The 21,671-nt window shown below is 45.8% G+C and overlaps 2 protein-coding genes across 3 annotated transcripts; both read right to left on the bottom strand.

Annotated features, from left to right (window-relative positions):
* Positions 1–895: 895 nt before the first annotated feature.
* On the bottom strand, positions 896–10,134 carry LOC119226263 (asparagine--tRNA ligase, cytoplasmic). 2 transcript variants are annotated; one of them, XM_037483991.2, is made up of 15 exons: positions 9,952–10,134; positions 8,593–8,675; positions 8,422–8,487; positions 8,227–8,319; positions 8,005–8,094; positions 7,107–7,185; positions 6,658–6,728; positions 5,356–5,442; positions 4,834–5,055; positions 4,366–4,565; positions 4,107–4,242; positions 3,811–3,924; positions 3,194–3,325; positions 2,908–3,039; positions 896–1,635 (listed from the first exon to the last, which is right to left on the bottom strand). In XM_037483991.2, exons 1-15 carry the CDS (start codon positions 9,992–9,994, stop codon positions 1,504–1,506), a joined length of 1,680 nt encoding a protein of 559 aa, XP_037339888.2. In that variant the 5' UTR covers positions 9,995–10,134; the 3' UTR covers positions 896–1,503. The 2 variants fall into 2 exon arrangements, with proteins under 2 accessions (XP_037339888.2, XP_037339890.2); XM_037483993.2 differs by having other exon boundaries at positions 9,973–10,134.
* Positions 10,135–15,701: 5,567 nt separating this feature from the next.
* Positions 15,702–17,209, bottom strand: LOC119226264 (uncharacterized). Its single transcript, XM_037483995.2, has 2 exons — positions 16,578–17,209; positions 15,702–16,383 (listed from the first exon to the last, which is right to left on the bottom strand). Exons 1-2 carry the CDS (start codon positions 16,869–16,871, stop codon positions 15,907–15,909), a joined length of 771 nt encoding a protein of 256 aa, XP_037339892.1. The 5' UTR covers positions 16,872–17,209; the 3' UTR covers positions 15,702–15,906.
* Positions 17,210–21,671: the final 4,462 nt, after the last annotated feature.

Genomic DNA, 21,671 nt, shown 5'->3' with positions numbered 1-21,671 from the left:
CTTCCCCGTGGCACTTGATTCGGCCATTCAGAGATGAATGGTCTGGCCTTTCGGGTCTCTTTATAGCGTCCTGGTCCTGGCGTCGCCCGCCTATGACGTACCAGCTCGCCATTGGTTAGATTTCACACGTGCTTCGTGACGCGTTCCCACAGCGTTTTCATGCAGCGTCTCGTTCCCTTTAGGAACATACGTAACCGGAGACGTTTCTATGTCATGTCTTGATGTGAAATGTTTCATGTAATTCAGTTTGTTGTACATATTTATATTGATATACAAATAAATACTAACATAAACATCTTTGTATATTTTAGATCAGTGATCAATATTGCTATAACCATACGTCAGTGAACACATCACAGACACCTGTCACACGACCATCTGTTTGAATAACATTTATTGGAGCACAGCATTGAGCGGAAGTTTACCTTCTGAAGCAAGACACACAAACACAAACATGGAGTCCCAAGGTGACGTCTCTGAACTACACCGACCCTGCGTTCTTCCTCTCTGCCTGTCACTAGCGTTGCATTAGAAGACTCAACTTAACATCCCCCAACCAGGAGCTCGGGGGCAGGACGCTGGTCACCCAGGGACTCCTGAGCTGTCTCTTTAGCGGGGCCGATCCCTTGGATCCAATTTTCTACAAAGATCGAATTTATACAAAAACCAAAAGGGAACGTCTCAGAGGGGATTTATGAGAACAGATCTCAGTCAGGAGAAGACTTTATATTCAACATGTCAGCAATCACAGGAAATTACAGCTGTTATCTAGAGCCAGCAGAGGCATAAGTCATCGGATTCAGGTTTCCTGTCAGAACCAACGAGGAAGAAGCTGTAAAGTTTGAGGCAGAGCACTAGAGTCTAAGCGTCTGTGAAGAGACGTCATGATCAGAACTCTTCAACACAACAAGGTTTATTGGGAAAAAGCACAGCCAGAAAGGGAAAGAATATAGTAAGTACATGGTGAAACCCTACATCCCAACCCGCACACTCCGATCTGCATCTGCCAAGCGGCTTGTTCCTCCCTCACTGAGAGAAAAGCACTCGGTGAGATCGCGACTCTTTGCTGTCCTGGCTCCCAGATGGTGGAATGAGCTCTCTGATGACATCAGGACCGCAGAGAGCCTCTACATCTTCCGTCCAAAACTCAAGACACACCTCTTTAGACTCTACCTTGACTAAAACACTAGCAAACCGTAGCACAAATGATAACCCTTAAATTGTACTTATAATGGCACTTTTCTATAACATGTTTTGTAACTGCTAATTTGATGAAAAATGTACTTTCTTGTTACTTGTTTTCTGAGTTTGTATCTCTATGTGGAAATGCACTTATTGTACGTCGCTTTGGATAAAAGCGTCAGCTAAATGACATGTAATGTAATATATCCTTTAGGTCTGATTCAATATTGTAGTGACACATTTGATGGCCACATGCCAAGGTACAGATGCACCAACAGAAAGTGTGCGTGCGTGCGTGCGTGTGTGTGTGTGTGTGCGTGATCAGGGCCGGCATCGCTGGATGAAGCGTGGGTACAGGCAGACGTCTCTGATGTGATGTCTGTTCAGCAGCCAGGTGAGGAAGCGCTCCAGGCCCAGACCGTAGCCGCCGTGAGGACACGTGCCGTACTTCCTCTGAAAAGAAAGGACACACAAGCCGTTAACACACATGCCGCTGCTTCTCAGACTCAAACATCCTCCATGTTTTTTCCTCAAAACAGCATCATGTTTTCAAGTACCAGTACCAGTATGTCTGGTTATATGAAAACAGATTTAGTTCATCCTCATTGAGGACTCGCCCCGTGTTACTTCCCATTCCTGAAGAATACGATACAATCAAAGTCTCACTCATTCACTCGTATGCTTTGAAAAAATATAAATATTCCAACTCAGGCACTGACCCCCAGCTCTAGTGCGAGACAGTAGTGGAGGAAGTGCTTGTAAAAATAGATTAATAAATACTAGAGATGAGTGAGTACAGCATTATCTGTATCTGTATCTGTTGAACCATATGAATTATCTGTATCCGTATCTGTACTCGGATTGGGCGGGGCCTAACCCGAAAGTGGACGGGGCTTAACCCAGAAGTATGAAGGATTTAACCCTGATGATCATGAGAGAGAGGGGGGAAGTTTGTGTGTGTGTGTGTGTAGCTTAATTTGTAATATTAATATTTAGTTATTTAACACAACTAGTCAACCAGTCAGACACTGAGTGCGTGAAGAGAGCCAGCAGACGGTAAAAAAAAACTTTAGCGGGAAAGACCAGCGAACCTGCTGACTGAGGGAGGGAGAGAGGAGTTCTGTGTATGAGTGAGCCGAGCGGTACACACCAACACAATAAACCGTATGTGTGTAGGGGAGGGGCGCTGTGACTACCAGCCAATCACAGAATGCAGACAGAGACAGCTGCCCAATAAGGATTTCTATTCAATCCAAGCACAGATATTGACTCGTATTACTCGTATAATACTCGTACTCGGAAAAAATGCTTTATCCGACTCATAAAATAATAAATACACTATATTCCTTTTTGACTATTTGTGTGAAATGTATACAGGTAGGAATAGATATGTATGGTATATGCACAGGTATTAGAATATAATATGGTTTTTCAGAGGTTGTATCTGTGTTAAATCTAATAAATATAAAATAAAGTTACCTACTCCCCAGTTTAAATAATGCATCTCTGTTTTGAAAAGGATTACCTGATATATGTGAAATGAAGCCAGTATCAGCTGGGATCACTATAGTAATTAGTAGTGAGCATACAACTGTTAGGACGAGACATGGATCATAATGCACGCGGTGTGGTTATAGTTTGGCTTTCCTTTAACGACTTTAAGGGAAGGCCGGGGGAGTCGTGGATGTGGAAATGGTCCTCGTGTTCCCTCAAGGGCGCCGTTACCTGGTCGGTGTACCAGTAGTACGGGGTCGGGTCGATTTCCTCCCTCTTGTAGCCCGCCAGCAGCTCCTCAGAGTCCCAGATACGCATTGAGCCCCCGACGATCTCGCCCACATTTGGCATCAACACGTCCACCTGCGAGACACACACACAAAAACACACCAAAGGTGCTTTAGGTGGACAGTTCACATCTTACCTCCACATGTCAGTATTAGTGCACAGCAGCAGATCCACCCCCTGATTCTAGCTGCGGGTCGGGCACCCAGAGGGCGAGCCCTGAGGTTCGTACCGACTCGGTGAGGCGCTGGTCCTCGGGGCAGCGCTGCATGTAGAAGGATTTGATCTCAGCCGGGAAGCGACAGAGCAGGATGGTCTCGTTGATGGCGTCTGTCATCAGCCTCTCTGGAGCCTCGGGGATGTCCTGAGAGCGGGAGATTCAAAACACAACAAACCAGAATTAATCACATCACGACACAGATAACAAAATGCGACAAAAAGAAACATCTCGTTTTTGACAATCTATTGGAGCTCCAGCTGACAGTAGGTCATGCCCCCTACAGGCTAGTCTAGAAACTGCATGTGAGTTCCAGCTTTATTTCAGACGTCCTACAAAACGTAACCTACAAGCTCGTTTTCTACCCACTACACAAGAAAAGCACCACAATTAGACAATAAAGGGGTACTTCATCAATTCTACACAATAAGTGCAGTTTCCTGGTCATGAAGAGCACCAAACCACTGAGAACCCCTTCTGTGGTTCTGGAGGAGCTCTGTCAAGCCCTGGAGACAGCACAGCTGTTGTCTCTTTGGAGTTCAGGGTTACTGAGTCACAATAAGAGCCTCATTCAGAGAACGGTGTGTGTGTGTGTGTGTGTGTGTGTGTGTGTGTGTGTGTTGAGTTGTCACCTCTCCAAACTCGTAGTAGGTGCCGTCGTCCTTCTTGACGTCGTGCTCTCTGAGCCACTCGATGGCTTCGGTGTAGTTCATCCGCTTAAACGGCCTCTTGGGGGGTTTGAAGTTCTGGAGGGGGGGGAGAAATAAAAAAAATTAACCTGTGCTTATGAAGGGCGTCTGATCAAAAGCTAAAGCATTGAGAGGAAGCCCCCCCTCCCCACGAATGCTCCTCCATCTGCAATGGGTTCCAGCTCTACTTAACGGTGACAGATTGTCTCTAAGGCATATTTAGAAGAAGCGGGACGTACGGGGTTGATGTCGTAGAGCAGCGGCGCGGCGGGGGATTTGAGCACCCGGTCCACCACGTCACACACCAGCTCCTCCAGTCGGGTCAGCAGATCCTCAAACGTCATGAAGGGACACTCGGCCTCGATGTGAGTGTACCTGGACACGGACGACAAATCGGTCAATCAACACCGAGGAGGCAGATAAGTAGTAGTACTCCTTAGTAGTACTCATATCTGCTCTGTGCGTGCGCTCTGTGAGCGGGTCGGACGGCCTGCTCACTCGGACAGGTGTCTGCGGGTGCGCGACTGCTCGGCCCGGTAGGACTGGGCGATGCAGAAGGTGTCTCCCAGAGCGGGGATGCAGGTCTCAAGGTAGAGCTGAGAGGACTGCGTCAGGAACGCCTGCTCGCCAAAGTAGTCGAGGTTGAAGAGCGTGGAGCCGCCCTCCACCTGCGTCTGCACCAAGGTGGGGGGAGTGATCTACAGCCGGGAGGGAAAACACAAGTACGACTAGAAATGAGCAAACAGACAATGGTTAAAATAACAAGAAGTGTTCAAGTGAAGGTCAAGACTTCCCCTCTAATCCAACCTGCACGTTGGTTATTGCATCTAGAGCGCTGGGTACAGTGGACATAGTCTGACAATATTCATGATCATTTCAACCTGTGAAAGCAGCCCACTGACTGGATAAAGTCACTGTTTACTCCCTGGCTAACAAGCACACAAAGGATGGGCCGTGCGGCGTCACCTCGCAGTATCCGCTGCTGAAGAAGTGATCCCTGAAGCACTGCGTGACGGCGGACCGGACGCGGAGGACCTTGGAGACGTTCTCTCCTCGGATCAGCATGTGTCGGTTGTTCAGCTGGACGTCCACGTCCGACTCCTCGTTCAGCAGGTTGTCGGCGCCGCCTGCCGGAGCTAAGCCAATCAGCTCCCAGAAGTCACAGAGCAGCTCGTGGCCTCCCGGCGCCTAGAAGACGAGGACAAGATCTCACCGACGGCCCTCAGCATGTTTTTGTACAGGACTCGTCCTGCATGCATGTCACGCTCACACGTATACTCAATAATAATCTATTCAATCAAGTATTGATTCCATGGAGCACACTTTTCTCCACAATAAAAAAGACAAAACTGCACACATGTCCAATTATTTTAGGAAAACAAAATGTTGGATCTCAGCAGAAACAGACCCACTTCCATCTCTCCAGTTGTGGACAAAAAAGTAAGAAATACAACACGTGGTGGCCCATGTGACTGCGGGTTTGTTCACCTGTTTGCCCTCAGGAACCGGAGTGACGGTCCCGTACAGAGCCACGGTGCTCTCTGTGGACAACACCAAGCCGTTGTAGCACTGGCACTGGAGACCAGAGAGAGAAGACGAGTGTTACTTGATGTCAGAGCATGACCTCCAACTGGTATCTGATGTGTCTTGTCACACCTGTATGTCAAGTTGCGTTTTTGTCCTGTCTCCACAGTTGTTTTTTGACTTCCTGTTTTACTTTGGAAACTAACTCCCTCTCGTTTCAGGTCCCTTGCCCTTCCTCATGTGTCACCAGTCTGAATGGCCGTTTCTCAATACCTAAGACGGCGAGAACGGACTCGCGTTCCCGCGAGAATAGACTCGGGAGACAGACTCGGGAGTCCTGACTCGCAGGTTCGGGAGAACGGAGAACGGTCATTTCCGCAGTTGGAACAGCAGCTGACTTGATGACGTCACCACGTCAGCTGGTCTTGCTAATACGTTTTTATTTTAGTTTTTGACTTAAACATTTTACTATTCAGTCAGAAAATCACATTACGTTACTTAAAAAAAGTAGTATTTATAAACTTCGACATAAAGTTGTGTTTATTTTCCTCTGTCGTTGTTGCCTGTTGCTGAGGTGAAATGCATTCTGGGATATATGTCTCTCACAAGAACAGACGAGCCTGCTTCGATGCATGCCCGGTGAAATGGGCGGGGCGAGCCGCATCTGGGTATTATGACCGTTCTCGGCCAGATGCAGACTTGAGAATTGGAACAGTACCCGGGCTGCGACTGATGACGTTTCACGAGTCCACGAGAACAAAAGTCCACACAAGAACGCATATTGAGAAACGGCCATTGTCTCCCCTGATTCCTGATTGTGTCCACCTGTTCCCACACCTCCCTCATGTGTACTTATAGTCTGCGTCGCCCCTTGTCCTGTGCCAGTGTGTCTTGTTGTTTTACCCTGCACACCAGCCCTCACGTCAAGAGTCAAGTCCGGTAGAGATTGTCACGTCATTTTTGATTCCTGTTATATTTCCTCGTTAGAGAGATTTTGAGTTTTTGCCTTTTTGATTTTGATCACGACCTTTGTGTCCTGGTTACGAGAGATTTTGAGTTTTTTCCGTTTTGTTAATAATAAAAGCATCTGGAAGCAGCTGGCTGGGAGACTGACTATGGCGGTCAAATCAAGTGCTCCCTGCTCAAAAGGTTTGTATTTCATGCATTTAGGAAATATATCATTGTATCATTCAAACATTCATTTTATCTCTGCCTCTCCGGTCTTCAGCACAATGATGTAACACACATAGAGTTGTAAAGCTGTACCAGTTTATCAGACAGGACGCACTGCAGGAAACCACTTCCATCTCTCAGCACAATGAACATCAGGTTCTTCCCTGAAAGAGACACAAATTCAAAAGGCTTTTCCACACCGGCAGCAACGACCAAACACACTCGCATGCAAAAGCAATTTATAAGTGCAATGATGCCGATTTCGGGAGCTTAAGAACAGGTTAAGCTTAGCTAATGCAAACTATTGAGTTATAGCTCAACTATGAAATCCTGTAAAAAGCTCCGAGCCAATTCAGGTTCCTCTGGCAAACAGTGTGTCCATTACCGGCTTTTATTGTGAAAGGCTAGAAAAGAAGTGTGTTTTCATTTTTTATTAACTGGCCGTTGCTTGTTACGTATCAAGACACTTCACTGGAACTTGTTTAAAATAAAATATTAGCTAAAATAAGCAAAGAAAACATCAATAGTTTAAAGCCATGTACCTTGTCTCCTGAGGCGATGGACCCATCCAAACACTTTGACCCTCTGCCCTCTTCTGTCCTCCAGATGACGGATTTTAACCTGCAAAACATTCCATGACGAAACATGAAGCGCTGACCATTGGTAATGAACATTTGTTAACTTATGTTTCTTTGCTGAGATTTTTTTGATGAAGTTTTTAAATGTATTTGTATTGTTGACCTGTTGTCCACCCTTATTTGTTTGCACTTTCAACATCAATTTGAGTCCAATAAAAAACCTGAATGTGTTGTCACAGGTGGATCATAAGGAGAATCTTTGAATGAGCATAGCCTGTCTCCAGAAGAAGTAGGCACCACCTCTCAGGAAGTATCTGACATGGGTCTTTTCACTAGTTCAACAATAAGTAGCATAATACCAATAACTTGTTTTTAGAGTCTGACGCAATCAATTGAATGCCTGCACAGCCATCCCAGCACAGCCTCGTTTATGGGGAAGAATGATATTTAATGGTAATGTTTTACCATTTTTGATGACATTACATGTACATTTAGCTGACACTTTTATCCAAAGCCACTTACAATAAGTGCATTTCAATCATAGGGTGGGAATGTGTCTGATGAAAGCAGCAGCTCACTTGGGGCTGTGATTTGTTGGTATAATCTGACCTCTAGGGGTCATTGTTCCGTCGGAAGGAAAAGAGTGAGCCACTGGTTAAATTTACAATAGTATGAAGTCCTTTATAAACCTAGTTTTGCGTTGTTGATTAACTACTTTTCCCCAATTACTGATGCTTGATGTGTAAACTTGTGATTAAGATAAACATACTAAACCCTCAGAATGAAAAAGGGTGTAATTGGTTCCTTGCGCTGTCATCCAATAAGCGTTATTGAACGGATTAGTGGGAGGAACATGACTGACCGTGGTAGGCTCAGGCAGGCTGGTGTCCTTCTCAATTTTGATCTTCTTGGCTTCTTCTAGGTTCTTCTCTCTCCTCTCGGTGTCCTCCGCCTGCCAAATGGAGCAAACATTTTAAAGACACCACATCGGCTTCCTGATTGAAGAGACATGAGAATCATAGCTCAACTATGAAGACCTGCACAGGGAAGAAAATCACTTTCAAGTGAAATACTGGTACAACACCTCCTTTGTTTCCTTGCCATCACACTTCGCCTGCTCTCGGTTAAAGGCTTTTTGTGCGTTCTTCATCTGTGTCTTAGAGATCACCGCCCAACGCTGCGGAAGAGAAAGAGGTGAAACGTTACAGGACTTGGAAAAATCAATAAAAGGCAAGATATACAGCGCAGTCAGTCTTTAAGAAAATTAATTCACACCAACCTCTCCCTCCTTCTGAGATTCCACGTAGATGGTCGGGAACGGCTCGTTTCCAGCAAACAACAGAGCCTGTGAGGATTTGTACGGAACCACATTGTTAAGCATGTCCAACAACACAGCCCTGAATACAGTTAAAGCAAAGAACAGGATGGACTTAAAGCTACATGACTATACCTTGAGAGGCGTTTTGAAGGGCTTCTGCGTGGTGCCGTCCCCATCCTGGTCACTTCCACATTTGTCCGACACATACAGCTCACCTGGGAAGCAGAGGCAGAGTCAGACCCATATTCATATTTTGGTAAATTTTATACATTTAAAAAGGGTGGAAACTTCTAACTAGTGGCTATTCAATTTTGTTTTTTTACTCAAACAAGTAAGCTAAAGTCTTGTAGCCCGGACCCTTCTGATGCCCAGAGCGGGAAGATGAGTGAAAGGGAGGCGCCGCTCGCTGTATGGGTCTATTTCCAGGAAACCTCCTAACGGATGAGTCCTGTTGTGAACTGCCTCCTAAAGTCAAAGTGAAACTCAAGAGTGGAGTCATCTGCAGCTGGATAGGAAATGGTTTTACAGATGGCCACTTTTAGTACAGACCATTAAGGGATGGTACGGCGGGACGTGGGGGGCGGTGCGGACGTCACAGGACGGGTGGGGCGCGACTCTGCGATGCCCCGGTTATATATATATAACCCGTTTTTCCGTTAGCCGCTGTGCGCGTGTAAATGTAAAGTGAAAGTAAAACTTCAGAGCTGCTGGATAGGAAAAGGTTTTACAGATGGCTGAATACCAGGACATTTCTGCTAACCTGTTTCTTTATAACTTACCTACTGACACCTGTTGTTACCTCTGTCGCCATTTCAGCGTGGGGGCTACGTCTGTAGTTAAAAAAGTTAAAAAATAACTTTGTATCGAAAAAAATGGACGAAGCACCAGCCGACAGTCTATCCTGCAGCGTGAATGCAACCTTGCATCAGCCTGGCTTCATCAGCTCGATGCCGTTTGGACGCGTCGCGCTGATTGGTAAACTGAACGACGTCTCTTTCTAAAAACCGATTGGTTGTCTTCCTCGTCACTTAATGACCAATTAGAAACATTATCGCGAAAGAAAAAATTCTCTCTCGCAATAATATAAAGGAAATACTCATGTTCCAAATATGCATTAACAAAGTCATTGTGTACAATCAGAACTCAGACAAATCATGTTTTTTTGTAAATCATCTTTTTTTAAAACATTGACATACAATTATATAACTTTACCTAATGAGAACTGATTACAAATACATATATTGTAATGATACATTATATTATAAAAGCCTTATGCCAAAAGACTGACAACTGTTTTTATCGAAGTTTAAAGTGTGAAAAGCACACAGTAGACATAGATATATATACAGCGGCAAATGGACAACCCGTTTTTCTGTTAGCCGCTGTGCGTATAAATGTAAAGTGAAAGTGAAACTTCAGAGCTGCTGGATAGGAAAAGGTTTTACAGATGGCTAAATACCATCCCTGGTAAGCTGTTTCTTTATAACTTACCTACTGATACTTTTTCCACACCTTTAGTTACCTCTGTCGCCATGTCAGCGTGAGGGCTACGTCTGTCCGCGGAAGGGTAAAAAATAACTTTGTATCGAGAAAAATGGAAGCAAAACGAAGCACCAGCCGACACAGTCTATTCTGCAGCGTGAATGCAACCTTGCATCAGTCTGGCTTCATCAGCTCGATGCCGTTTGGATGCGTCGCGCTGATTGGTCAAAAGTACGACGTCACTTTCACACCAAATGCGATTGGTTGTACACACATACATACATATATATTTTTCATTTCAAGAAAAATGTGTTTTTTTGTGTCGGGTTGTCTCGTTCACCTCTCTGAATAACACAAAGAAAATCAACATATTACTTTACACGTCATTTAACTGACGCTTTTATCCAAAGCTACTTACAAAAAGTGCATTTCCACATAGAGATACAAACTCAGAAGAACAAGTAACAAGAAGTACAAGAGTACAACTTTCATCAAAGTTTCAAAACATAAAAACAACATACATATACTGTATATATAATATTATTCATATATATATATATGTATATAATATCTTACGTTATCATACCTACGAGAGTGGGAGGAATCACCGGGGCATATATAAACACATTATTGTCTGTATCAAAGTGTGAAAGTGTGACTTGGGGTCATTTCTGGTGAAATGACTTGGGGTTTACCGGAAAAGTCAAAGTGAAACTTAAGAGCTGCTGGACAGGAAAAGGTTTTACAGATGGCTAAATACCTGGCCATTTCTGGTAAGTTATTTCTATGTCTGATATATATACATTATACATATATACATAATATAATATAGATATACATACGTATATTGTATTGGTAAAATATATTATAACAGTCTTATGCTAAAAGACTGACAATTTTATCGAAGTTTAAAGTGTGAAAAGCACACTTTATACATATATATATACATATATACATCGGCAAATGGACAACCTGCTTTTCCGTTTGCCGCTGTGCGTGTAAATGTAAAGTTAAAGTGAAACCATGTGAAAGTTACCATCCCTGGTAAGCTGTTTCTTTATAACTAACCTACTGATACTTTTTCCACACCTTTTGTGACCTCTCTCGCCATGTCAGCGTGGGGGCTACGTCTGTCCGCGGAAGGGTAAAAAATAACTTTGTATCGAAAAAAATGGAACCAAAATGAAGCACCAGCCGACAGTCTATTCTGCTGCGGGAATGCAGCCTTGCATCAAGACTATAATATTACAATATATTTTACCATTACAACATATAATATTACAATATATTATATATATATATTATATTATATAAAATATATTGTAATATTATAGTCTTATGCTAAAAAGTTGAGTTGTCACGGTTTGGGTTCTTGTCTTGTTTTATTTTGTAGTTTCATGTCTCTTGTGTTCCTGGGTAACTTCACTTCCACGTATGTCGATGTTTCAAGTCACGTATGTCGATGTTTCAAGTCACGTATGTCAATGTTTCAAGTCCAGGTCCTTGTTTGTGTTTGTTGGTTTTGTTTTCGCAAAGACCCCAACTTGTTGAATTCAGCCCATACAATCTGTATTTAGGCAGCGTCTTTTTAAAAACATGTATTTTCAATATGAAATGGGAAAGGCAATAATACAGCAACAAATGTTGTGGAATATTTCATTGTAACGAGTTCGGGAGAAGAGGATGTTTGTATTGATGAATTTATTGCTGCGAGTACATATTACAGTGCTCTGTGGAGATGGCGTCTCCGAGCAGTCGAAACAAGAAGGTCAAATGCAGTAGCAAGTCAACCTGTGGTCATGACACTTGCAAACTTGCAAAGCAAGTGCACGTGTAAAGTTGAATATGTGGTTACAGGCAAATGGAAACTTTGAGTCATTTCTGCTTCTCACATGTTAAACTTTGATACGAACAATTATCACCTCTGCTGTGCATCAGGCCTAACAACACCCTCAAACTGTACAGCATCATGTACCTTATTGCTTAGGTAACGTTTGAAACTGCCCGCATTATTATGTCCTTAAAGCATATTGTTAAACACAGTCTGTAGTTCCGTATTTATGACATTTTAAGAGAAAAGCAAATGTGTTGAAATCATGTCCCGTGTTGGGCAAAAGTGCAGATTTGAAACCACACTGCAAAAAGTTGATTCAACTGTTATAAAGTCAATTGTACAAAAGAGCTGGAGTCATTATCCAGCAGGGCTGGACTGGTAATCTGGCATACCGGGCAAATGCTTGGTGGGCCGACGCACTTGGGGGCCAGTTGATTGGCCTATACAATTTTTTTTTTTTTTGCTTTCGACCGGCCCATTAATCATCAATATCATCAATATGCAATATTACGCCAAGTGAATACTCTAAATTGTAAATATATTATCAGGACGTTTTGTGTGAGTAATTTGTTTGTATAGGTTTTTTATGGGAAGTATCTCAACAATTAGAGGTAAATGTTGTTTGGTGTCATATTAAAGAGGGGTTTGTGCTCTTTAAAGGGATAGTTCACCCAAAAATGAAAATTGTGTCATCATTTACTCACCCCCAAGTTGTTTCAAACCTGTATGAATTTCTTTATTCTGCTAAACAAGAAGTCAGTCAAGAGAGAGTGAGTACACTGGTCCATGACACTTACTGTAGTTCTCAGCTTTGTATGGGTTTTGGGGAACGGAACAGTAGATGTGCATATCTACAGGGACTGCAAGGATAGTGTACTGTTTGGTGGTTGTCTCCGACCGATTGTGGTGGGCCGGTCTGCGCAAAAATGCCAGAGCCCTTTTTTTGTCCCAGTCCAGCCCTGTTATCCAGTGTCAAGATCAGATTAATTTGCGACACTTAGAGTTAAATTAACGCTTTGATAGGTTTGAGTGTCACACTTCTAGGTGCTGAGTTTAACTCTATGTACTGTGTCGCGCATGGATTGGAGAGGGTGTGTTGGGAACCACAAGTTTGGCGATTTGAACCCTCCACGTCCCATGTCAAAGTGTCCCTGAGCAAGACACCTAACCCCTAATTGCTCCCCCGGCTCAGCTAAATGACATGTAATATATTTAACACTGAGCAGATTTATTTTGAACACTTACTGCCAGTTAAATCAACAAATTTATGGTTGTTTAACATGTTGATGTTACATCCTTTTTTTAAACCTTTTTTAAACCGGTTGCAAAGACGTTGAAACGAGGTCTTAGACGTTCAGACCTCATTGCAACCTAATTTCAACCATATTTATATTGAAATTACGGTTGGAGCTCACTGGGTTGAATCCCAAATAGTAAAATGGATCATTATTTAAGTGATGATTGTTGGGTAGTTAGTTCTGAAGGCACTAGTGTAAATCACATATTCTCACGTATTCTCTTAATGACTAACTAGATGTTGACATAAGGGATTGGGCAACATCTAAAACCCTTAGTGAGGCTGTTGTACGTAGCCTAACATTCAAAGGTCTAACTGTATTATAAAAGCAAAAAGGAACTTGTGGCAGTACTTTATCTTAAATAACTGTTACTTTATTGGACAATAAAATACAGCCTCTCGTACCTTATTGTAATGTTTGAAACTGCCTAAACCGCAACACGTCATTGAGCTAACAACGCGCCAGCACAAAGTAAACCGAAAAATGTACAATGACCCCTCTTATAGTCCTCTCCTCTCTCCTTTGAGTCTCCACTGCACACCAGAGCGCGTCAAAGCGCGGATCCACAGCTCATTCTGGCTCTGATCCCTGTGCTTTGAACAGAGAACCAGCCACTACAGCTGTGTCTCCCTGTGACTGGGGTGTGGGGACAAAATCTGATGGGAACGCATTACCCCCCCCAATCTACAGAACCGTTCATGTTCTATTCATGTTCAGAAGAACCCATTGAAGTTAAATAACTGTTAATAATGACATTTGAGAAGCAAATTTTTTTTGTGCAATACCTGATGCGGACCAGCTTCAACTAGATACTGCCTCCAGCGGCCCCCAGGTCATTCGCGTTTGAGACCCCTGCTTTAAAGCATATTGTTAACGGCACAAGGTGTGTGGTTCCATTTTTCATGACGTTTGATGCGCCATTTACCGTCGACAAGTTCGGAGATGAAGCAGCGTGGATTGTTTTTAGAGTGAGACATTGGATGTGTGTGTATGAGTGTGTGTGAAAACATGCTAAAGTGTGTGTCACACAGGGAAACCGTGAGAGTTGGCAGCCCTCATCTCCAAGGCAGAATTCAACTGTGTGGAACATGTTGAACTAGCGAGTCTTCCTGCTGTGCTTTCACCTCTCCATCATTTGAGGGCTGTGTTTGAAGTGTCAACCATCTGCCGAAAATTAAGACAGGAGGTGTTTCAACCACCGCCTTAATGGACCACAATGGTGGTCCTCTGCACACTGTGTGGGCACAGGGTAGATGTTGAGATGGTCTTAGCTAGCAGTGCATAGAGTGGTCCGTTTGCCACTCATCCCCCTTCTGTTTGATACGTGGAGGAATTCCTCTGCACAGTTCTCCGCTGTATGTCGCGCTTCTGTTTGTTTTACTTGCAATGTGAAAAGCTTTCTCCATCATCAACTACTGTCTTGCTCTCCGATCTAACTGAGAGCAGCTAGCGGTGGTTGACTGATTTACTTCTGGCACATAAGCTTTTGGTGCGTTTAGTAGGAAGTAGTCATCTTTATCAAAACAAACAATCTGTTCATGATTTTGTTCTCTTGGATAACTTAAGGCTCCAACTGCCAGGTCAAATTCCTTGTATGGTTAACTATTATGGCAATCAATATTCTTGATTCCTAAAAACTTAGTTGAGTATGTCAATGGTTTATAGGCCTGTATACGACAGTAGGTTTAGCTGCGAGGAAGATAAAACGCTTGTATGACCGTCACATTGTTTGTTCAGGTGGTAGAGCAGTACCCAGTTCAAACCACCAAGAACCAAGAACGAGCTTATGCGTTTTCTGGGCCTGGTTGGCTGTTCAAATATTCAAATGGACCCAGGAACATTAATGCTGTATCTAAAAAATGAACACAGCAATTTACAGTTTTTCTCCATTGCTTTGGCTCAATTCTTGAAACAGAAATTACATTCTCAAAGCTCTTAATGCATTTGGTAAAATAGCCTATATGGTTCAGCACAACTACATAGATCACCTTCAAAAGGTCATATCTCACCCAAAACAGTTAACTCAAGCTTCAAAATCAAATCATTTTCTCATGAAAATAGTCAGTGCCCCCAAAATGAAAACTTCCTTCTCGATTGCTGTGGCTCATCTATCTCTCGAAAAAAACGACATTCTCAAAGCTTTAAATACATTTGCCAAAATAACCTAGATGGTTTAGCAAAACACTATGGCACACCTGCAAAAGATCATATCTCTCCCAAAACAGACAACTCATCAGTCAAAACAAATTCCTTTTCTCATACAAATAGTCAGTGCCCCCAAAATGCTTTGTCCCTTTGTCATTGTTTAAACACTGCAGGTCAAAATGTTTAGATGTTTTGTCACTATGGCAGTGGACCATAGAAATATCCTCATGTGCACATTTCAATCTTGGCTTAGTCCTTTGACACTGAATGGTTACTGTAGTAGATGTTATCTTTCCAGAATACTATGTGTATCAAACAGAAAAAAGAGGAGCCAACAAGGTTTCACATCACATACTGTATTGCACTTATACTGCCATGGAAATTGATACAGTAATTGCAAAACAGAAACAGAAAATGTGTACAGCAAAAAATACTGTAAAAAAAAAAAAAATACAGTAGGAAAGTAAGGCAAAGCTGGAGTTCAAAGCTGGAGTTCATCCTCACTCTCCTGCTCATCCTCACACTCACGTCTGTCTGGCCACAGATTTTCATCAACATCGCATCTGATATTCTCCCTTGCTATGCAACGGGGGAAGAATCGCCGTGCATGCCTCAACCATCCCCTGCACTGATCTGCTGTGACATCGACACAAGCAGCATCCATTGCCTGGAGAAGAGACCTCTGGTTTAGAGCCCGATGCTCATACACCCTCCACCGCCATGCAGAAAAAACTCCTCAATAGGATTGAGGAATGGGGAGTAAGGTGATAGGAGCACCATCAGCATCCTTGGATGGGCAGTGAACCACGCCCTAATGAGTGGGCCACGGTGAAAGCTCACATTGTCCCACACAATCACATATAAGTGAGGCCCTACCAAACCCCCCTCATGTAGAGGAATAAGATCAGCATGCAGGTGGTCCAAGAACACCAGGAGCTTCTGGGTGTTGTATGGGCCAATACTTGGAATGTGAGTGACTACACCATTTTCTGAAATTGCAGCACACATAGTGATGTTGCCCCCGCGCTGTCCTGGGACATCCACCGTTGCCCGGTGGCCAACGACATTCCGGCCACGCCGTCTTCCTTTGGCCAGGTTGAACCCAGCTTCATCAACAAAAATGAGGGTGTGAGGGTTCTCATTCGCCTCCAGCTCCATTATTCTCTACGATACAGTAAACACAATATTACTGTAAATTGGTTATGCAGTAGAATCAGACAACAAATTACATGGCAATGTTCTGTGTTCTCTGCAAGTTCAATAAACGGGGCTCTATGCGCCACTGCAAACAGGTCATAATGATATACACCGCATAACACTGTACGATTTACTAGGCGTAGTGCACACCACTGCTTTACCTGTACATACTGATAGTGCAACTCCTTGGTTCTCTCAGAGTTCCTTTCAAATGGAACTCTGTACAGTTGCTTCATGCTCATCTGATTTTTAATCAGGACCCTGTCAATTGTTGAGATGCTGACAGCGTTTACATTCTGGAAGATGCCAGCATTGTCCTCTAGGATTGTGGTCCGGATTTCTCGCAGTGTGATGGAATTGTTGGCCACAACAATATTGCAAATTTCCTGTTCCTGTTGTTGCCTGAAAATTGCTCTTCTGCCACCCGCACCAGGTTGTCTTGCAATCCTAGACATTAGAATTCACAAATAGACACTATTACCATTTGTATTTAGTTGTTTTACTTTTACTTTAGTTCAATACATTTGAATACTACAGTTAGTAACTCTACCACCAATAATTCCATAGTTGACTGAGCACATACCTGTTTTCCCTGCGGAATGTTTGGATGATCGAGGACACTGTAGAGCGTGGCACATTAGGCTGAACTCGACGACCTGCCTCTGCCATTGTGAGGCCATGGTTGACCACATGGTCCACAAGTGTAGCCCGAATTGCATCTGGCACAGCCTGTTGTCTTCGTCCTCCTCGGCCTCTTCCCCCTACTCCACCACCACGCACCCTTGCTCCTCTTCCTCTTCCTCTTCTTCCTCCTCTTCCTCGAACAGGCAGTTGCCCTTGTTCGTTTACCTGGCCATGTGCTTCCATGTTCATAAACTACTGAACTTGGTCAAGCCCTAGATATTTGATGGAAGCATTTATACTCCTGGATAGCACCTGTCAGCTAACTAAAATGACTGTGTGATTGGTGATCGGATGTGAGTAACTCCCCCTGATTAGTAAAGTTCTAGTTGCACCTGAAAATGAAGCCGATGATCCAAGAGATCCATATTACAGTAAATACCATGATGTTTTTCATGGTATTATGTGCCTAAACAATTTTGACAGTGGAGTGAACTATTGTGCAGGTGATGATGTACACATTGAAATTATGCCAAGATGTTTTGCAGAGAACAACCACTTGACTGAGAAGCAACAGTCAGTTTAGACCAGCAAGGTGTATTCAATTGGTAATTGGGCTAACTGAAGGCAATTGTACCTAACCGTTTGCACAGATGTGCTAAATCATTTGAAATGTGTGCAAGCTGTAGGCAATTGTTCTTGTCATTTGCAAGGAGTTTCTAAAACAATTGCAATTTGATTAAAGGAATGAGAAATTCAAATCTGTTGTGAGCAAGTGCCCAGTGGTTTGGAGGTTTGCACGAGTTGTTTTGAGAATGTAATTTCTGTTTCAAGAATTGAGCCAAAGCAATGGAGAAAAACTGTAATGTAACATCACATCTACGTCTGTCTTCCTAATAAAACCACGCCCCTCTTCAGGCCGGTCCCACCCACTTGTGCGTGTGGGTGTTCAGAGATGGTTTATCAGTTCTAAGCACCGTGGTTGTAAGTCACCCGCCGTCTGGTTCCAAGAAAGATCTACAAACGGCTTTGTGAAGAGAGAGATTTGAGAACACCACTGAAGTAACAAACTGCTTTCTCAAATCAACCAAACTCTTGTTTGATCCACCATCCAGAGTGTTTTACAGCTACTCAGGTTACCAACAAATGAGACCGGTTTTTCTAGGTTTGAGGTTTGCTTCTTCCCTCCCAAATTAGCTTTAAATTTAAACATTCATTCTATATATTTTTATCTGTTACACTGTAACTAGGACTTAAGCCATCGTTTCTATGTCATGTCTTGATGCGAAATGTTTCATGTAATTCAGTTCCCTATCAGGGAACTCGAGCTGCGTAAAGACGCTGTGGGAACGCCCCTGCGTGACCGCGTCATGAAGCACGTGTGAAATTCAACCAATGGCGAGTTGGTACGTCATAGCGGGGACGCCGGACCAGGGCGCTACAAAGGGACCCGAAGGACAGGACCATTCATCTCTGTGCCTTCATCTAGTGCGTGTGAAGTTTCCCACTTAGATAGAAATGGCTGTTTGTCCAGTGTGTTCCCCCTTGCACCCGATTTATCACGGGCAGAGACTCACACGATCTGTGTGTTGTCTGCTTAGGCTTGGAGCACGCCCAGCTAGCCCTTGAGGGGGCTAGCTGTGCAGACTGTGAGCATTTGCCTTGGCCATCTCGTGTCGCTCGCCGAGCTCTCTTCAATGAGGACGGCTCGACGAGGCGTGCTCCCCGCGGCTCCGCCTCGGCTCGACGAGGCGTGCTCCCCGCGGCTCCGCCTCGGCTCGTGCCGGGGCAGAGCCCTGGTTGCCTTCCTGGGGATCACAAATGGATCTCACGGAGGATTCCGGGACAGCTGATGCCTTTTCCCGGCCCTTCACCGTGGGATCCAGGCGCTCGTTTCCGGAGGCGGAGGCACGCTCCGCGGCTTCCTCCACCCCGGACGAGACGCCGCTCTCAAGTTTTTCCGGCTCCGAGGTGTCGGCGTCCTGGAGTAGGCCAGTGTCTGCTCGCTTGTACAACCCGCGTACGGCATTGTACTCGTCTTTAGCTGAGGCTAGGCGACATGGCTACGGAAGGATGCCGGCCGCGGAGGGGGCCCTGGCGAGCCATGTTTCCCCCGCGGCCGTGTCGTTGAGGACACCGGTATGGCCCACCAAGCCTTCGAGGACTACCTCTGGTTCTGGTGGGCAGGGCTTACTCTGCGGCGGGGCAAGCGGCGTGCTGCCTGCACACGATGGCGCTTATCCAAGCATATCAGGCAGAGCTGAGGTGCCACCCTACTCTCCGGAAGCCGGTCCGTTGTTCCCGCCGCTGTTTCGGGGCACGACCGGGTCCAGCGAGCGTGAGCCTGAGGGCCGCTCGCTCCCTCTAAGGAGGGTGCCGGCTCTACTACATCAGCGCTTCCCTGCCAGTACACTGTTACAGGGCGCGGTGTCTGTAGACCCGGGACTTCTAGAGACCGGCCCCGAGGGGTCGGAGCCCCTGAGAAACTTTTTGGGCTTCTCCGCCGTGCTGTTGCGAAGCTGAGCTTCAAAATGCTCACTCTCAAACAGATCGCGGCACAAATCAGGTCCGAGGACTGGTTTGTCACGGTGGATCTCCAGGACGCTTATTTTCATATTCCCATCCTCCCGACACAGGAAGTTCCTTAGATTCGCTTTTGGGGGTAAAGCTTACCAGTACAAGGTCCTTCCGTTTGGCCTAGCCCTCTCGCCCCGTACGTTCACAAAATGCGTGGATGCAGCTCTGGCGCCGTTGCGTCTCCAGGGCATCCGTATTTTGAACTACTTGGACAACTGGTTGATTTTAGCGCCCTCCGAGCGCCTGACGGCCCAACACCAGGAAAAGCGTGCTGTCCCCAGCACGTAGGACCACTTTCCTGGGCGTAATTTGGGATTCGACCACGATGCGGGCACACCTGTCTCCCGCTGTTCAGCAGGCTAGGCTAGGCCAGCCACTCACTGTGAAACAGTTTCAGAGACTGTTAGGTCTCCTGGCAGCGGCATCTAATGTGATCCCCCGCGGCCTGTTACACTTGAGACCGCTACAGTGGTGGCTCAAGACCAAGGGATTCTCCCCAAGGGGGGACCAGCACCGCCTGATCAAGGTCACTCGGCGCTGCCTGAGGGCCTTGGTCATATGGAGGCACCCTGGGTTTCTAGCCCAAGGGCCCGTCTTAGGGGCGATCTGTCGCCGGGTCATCCTCACGACAGACGCTTCCCTCACGGGCTGGGGTGCGATCATGAGTGGTCTCACAGGGGCTGTGGCAGCATCATATCCGGTCCTGGCACATAAACCAGCTGGAGATGTTGGCGGTGTTTCAGGCGCTGAAACACTTCCGCCCAGCCCTGACGGACTAGCATGTGCTTGTCCGGACAGACAACACATCAGTGGTTTCTTATATCAACCATCAGGGAGGTCTGCGCTCTCGGCCGCTGAACAAGCTAGCCCGCCAGATCCTCCTGTGGTCCGTGGGAAAACTCCGCTCGTTAAGAGCGTCTTTTATCCCGGGCGTATTGAACCAAGGGGCAGACACCCTGTCGAGGCAGGGGCCGAGGCCCGGGGGCTGGAGACTCCACCCGGAGATGGTGGAGTTCCTTTGGGGTCACGCGCCGATGTGGACCTATTCGCCTCCGCAGAGACAACTCATTGTCCTCTGTGGTTCTCCCTCACGCACCCCGCCCCGCTCGGCTTGGATGCTTTGGGACAGGCATGGCCAAAAAGCATGCGCTTGTACGCTTTCCACCCCGGTTGTTCTGCTCCCAGGGGTTCTGGATAGGGTCCGGCAGGACGGAGTCAGCCTACTGTTAGTAGCCCCGTTCTGGCCGGCCCGAGTATGGTTTGCGGACCTAATATCGCTTCTCGCAGGCCCCCCGGTGGAGATCCCCAACAGGTCGGACCTGCTGTCTCAGGCGTCGGGGTCCATAGTTCACCCCCGCCCGAAGCTTTGGAAGCTATGGGCGTGGCCCTTAAGGGGGCCCGCCCTTTAAGGTCCGGTTTCTCGACTGAGGTCATAGAGACCAAAACTCCTACTCCAGAGCCCCGCCACTAGGAGGGCGTATGCCGTAGATGGTGCCACCTGCTGTAGAAACAACAACTGCCCGGGGGGTTCAGTACTGGAGGTCCTGCTATGTTTCCACAGGTCTTCCCGTCTGCCTTTGGGGCATCTCTCTTCCTTTGTGGCACCTGGTCCTCCGTTCCTGACGTCGGACCAGGCGTATAACAGAGCCGCAGCAAGTGAATGGTTATTGCCATGACACTTGCTTATGAATCGGCCGGTCAGCCCGCATCTTGGCTGTCCGGGCCCATTCTACTTGGGGTATGGCGGCTGCAGAAGCCCTCCTGTCGGGGACCTTACCCTCGCCTTGAGCACAGGTGCTCTCGTCGAGTGTGCGTTTTTGAAAACTTCACACCACGGTCACCCGCTCATATGGTGAGTGGGTATAAATGTTCCCACAGCGTCTTTACGCAGCTCGAGTTCCCTGATAGGGAACGTCTCTCGGTTACGTATGTAACCTTCGTTCCCTGAAGGGAACGAGACGCTGCGTAAAACGTTCTGCCATACTCCCGGGCTGCCCGTGGCACTCGATTCGGCCGTTCAGAGATGAATGGTCCTGCCCTTCTGGTCCCTTTGTAGC

This window comes from Pungitius pungitius, chromosome 18 (assembly GCF_949316345.1).
Source record: "Pungitius pungitius chromosome 18, fPunPun2.1, whole genome shotgun sequence".
Classification (NCBI taxonomy): domain Eukaryota; kingdom Metazoa; phylum Chordata; class Actinopteri; order Perciformes; family Gasterosteidae; genus Pungitius; species Pungitius pungitius.
Note: the sequence above shows the minus strand (reverse complement) of the source record. Positions and strands in the feature narration are given on the sequence as shown.

What these genes read in the sequence shown, in the direction of transcription:
- LOC119226263 (XM_037483991.2), bottom strand. Translation starts at nt 9,994, where the DNA reads ATGGCGACAGAGGTAACTAAAGGTGTGGAAAAAGTATCAGTAG. An exon ending in CCATCGCCTCAGGAGACAAG is followed by an intron (nt 6,729 to 7,106) that starts GTACATGGCTTT and finishes TGTCTCTTTCAG; the next exon opens with GGAAGAACCTGATGTTCATT. An exon ending in TCAGCAGCGGATACTGCGAG is followed by an intron (nt 4,566 to 4,833) that starts GTGACGCCGCAC and finishes TCCCGGCTGTAG; the next exon opens with ATCACTCCCCCCACCTTGGT.
- LOC119226264 (XM_037483995.2), bottom strand. Translation starts at nt 16,871, where the DNA reads ATGTCTAGGATTGCAAGACAACCTGGTGCGGGTGGCAGAAGAGCAATT. An exon ending in TGCACTATCAGTATGTACAG is followed by an intron (nt 16,384 to 16,577) that starts GTAAAGCAGTGG and finishes ACTGTATCGTAG; the next exon opens with AGAATAATGGAGCTGGAGGC.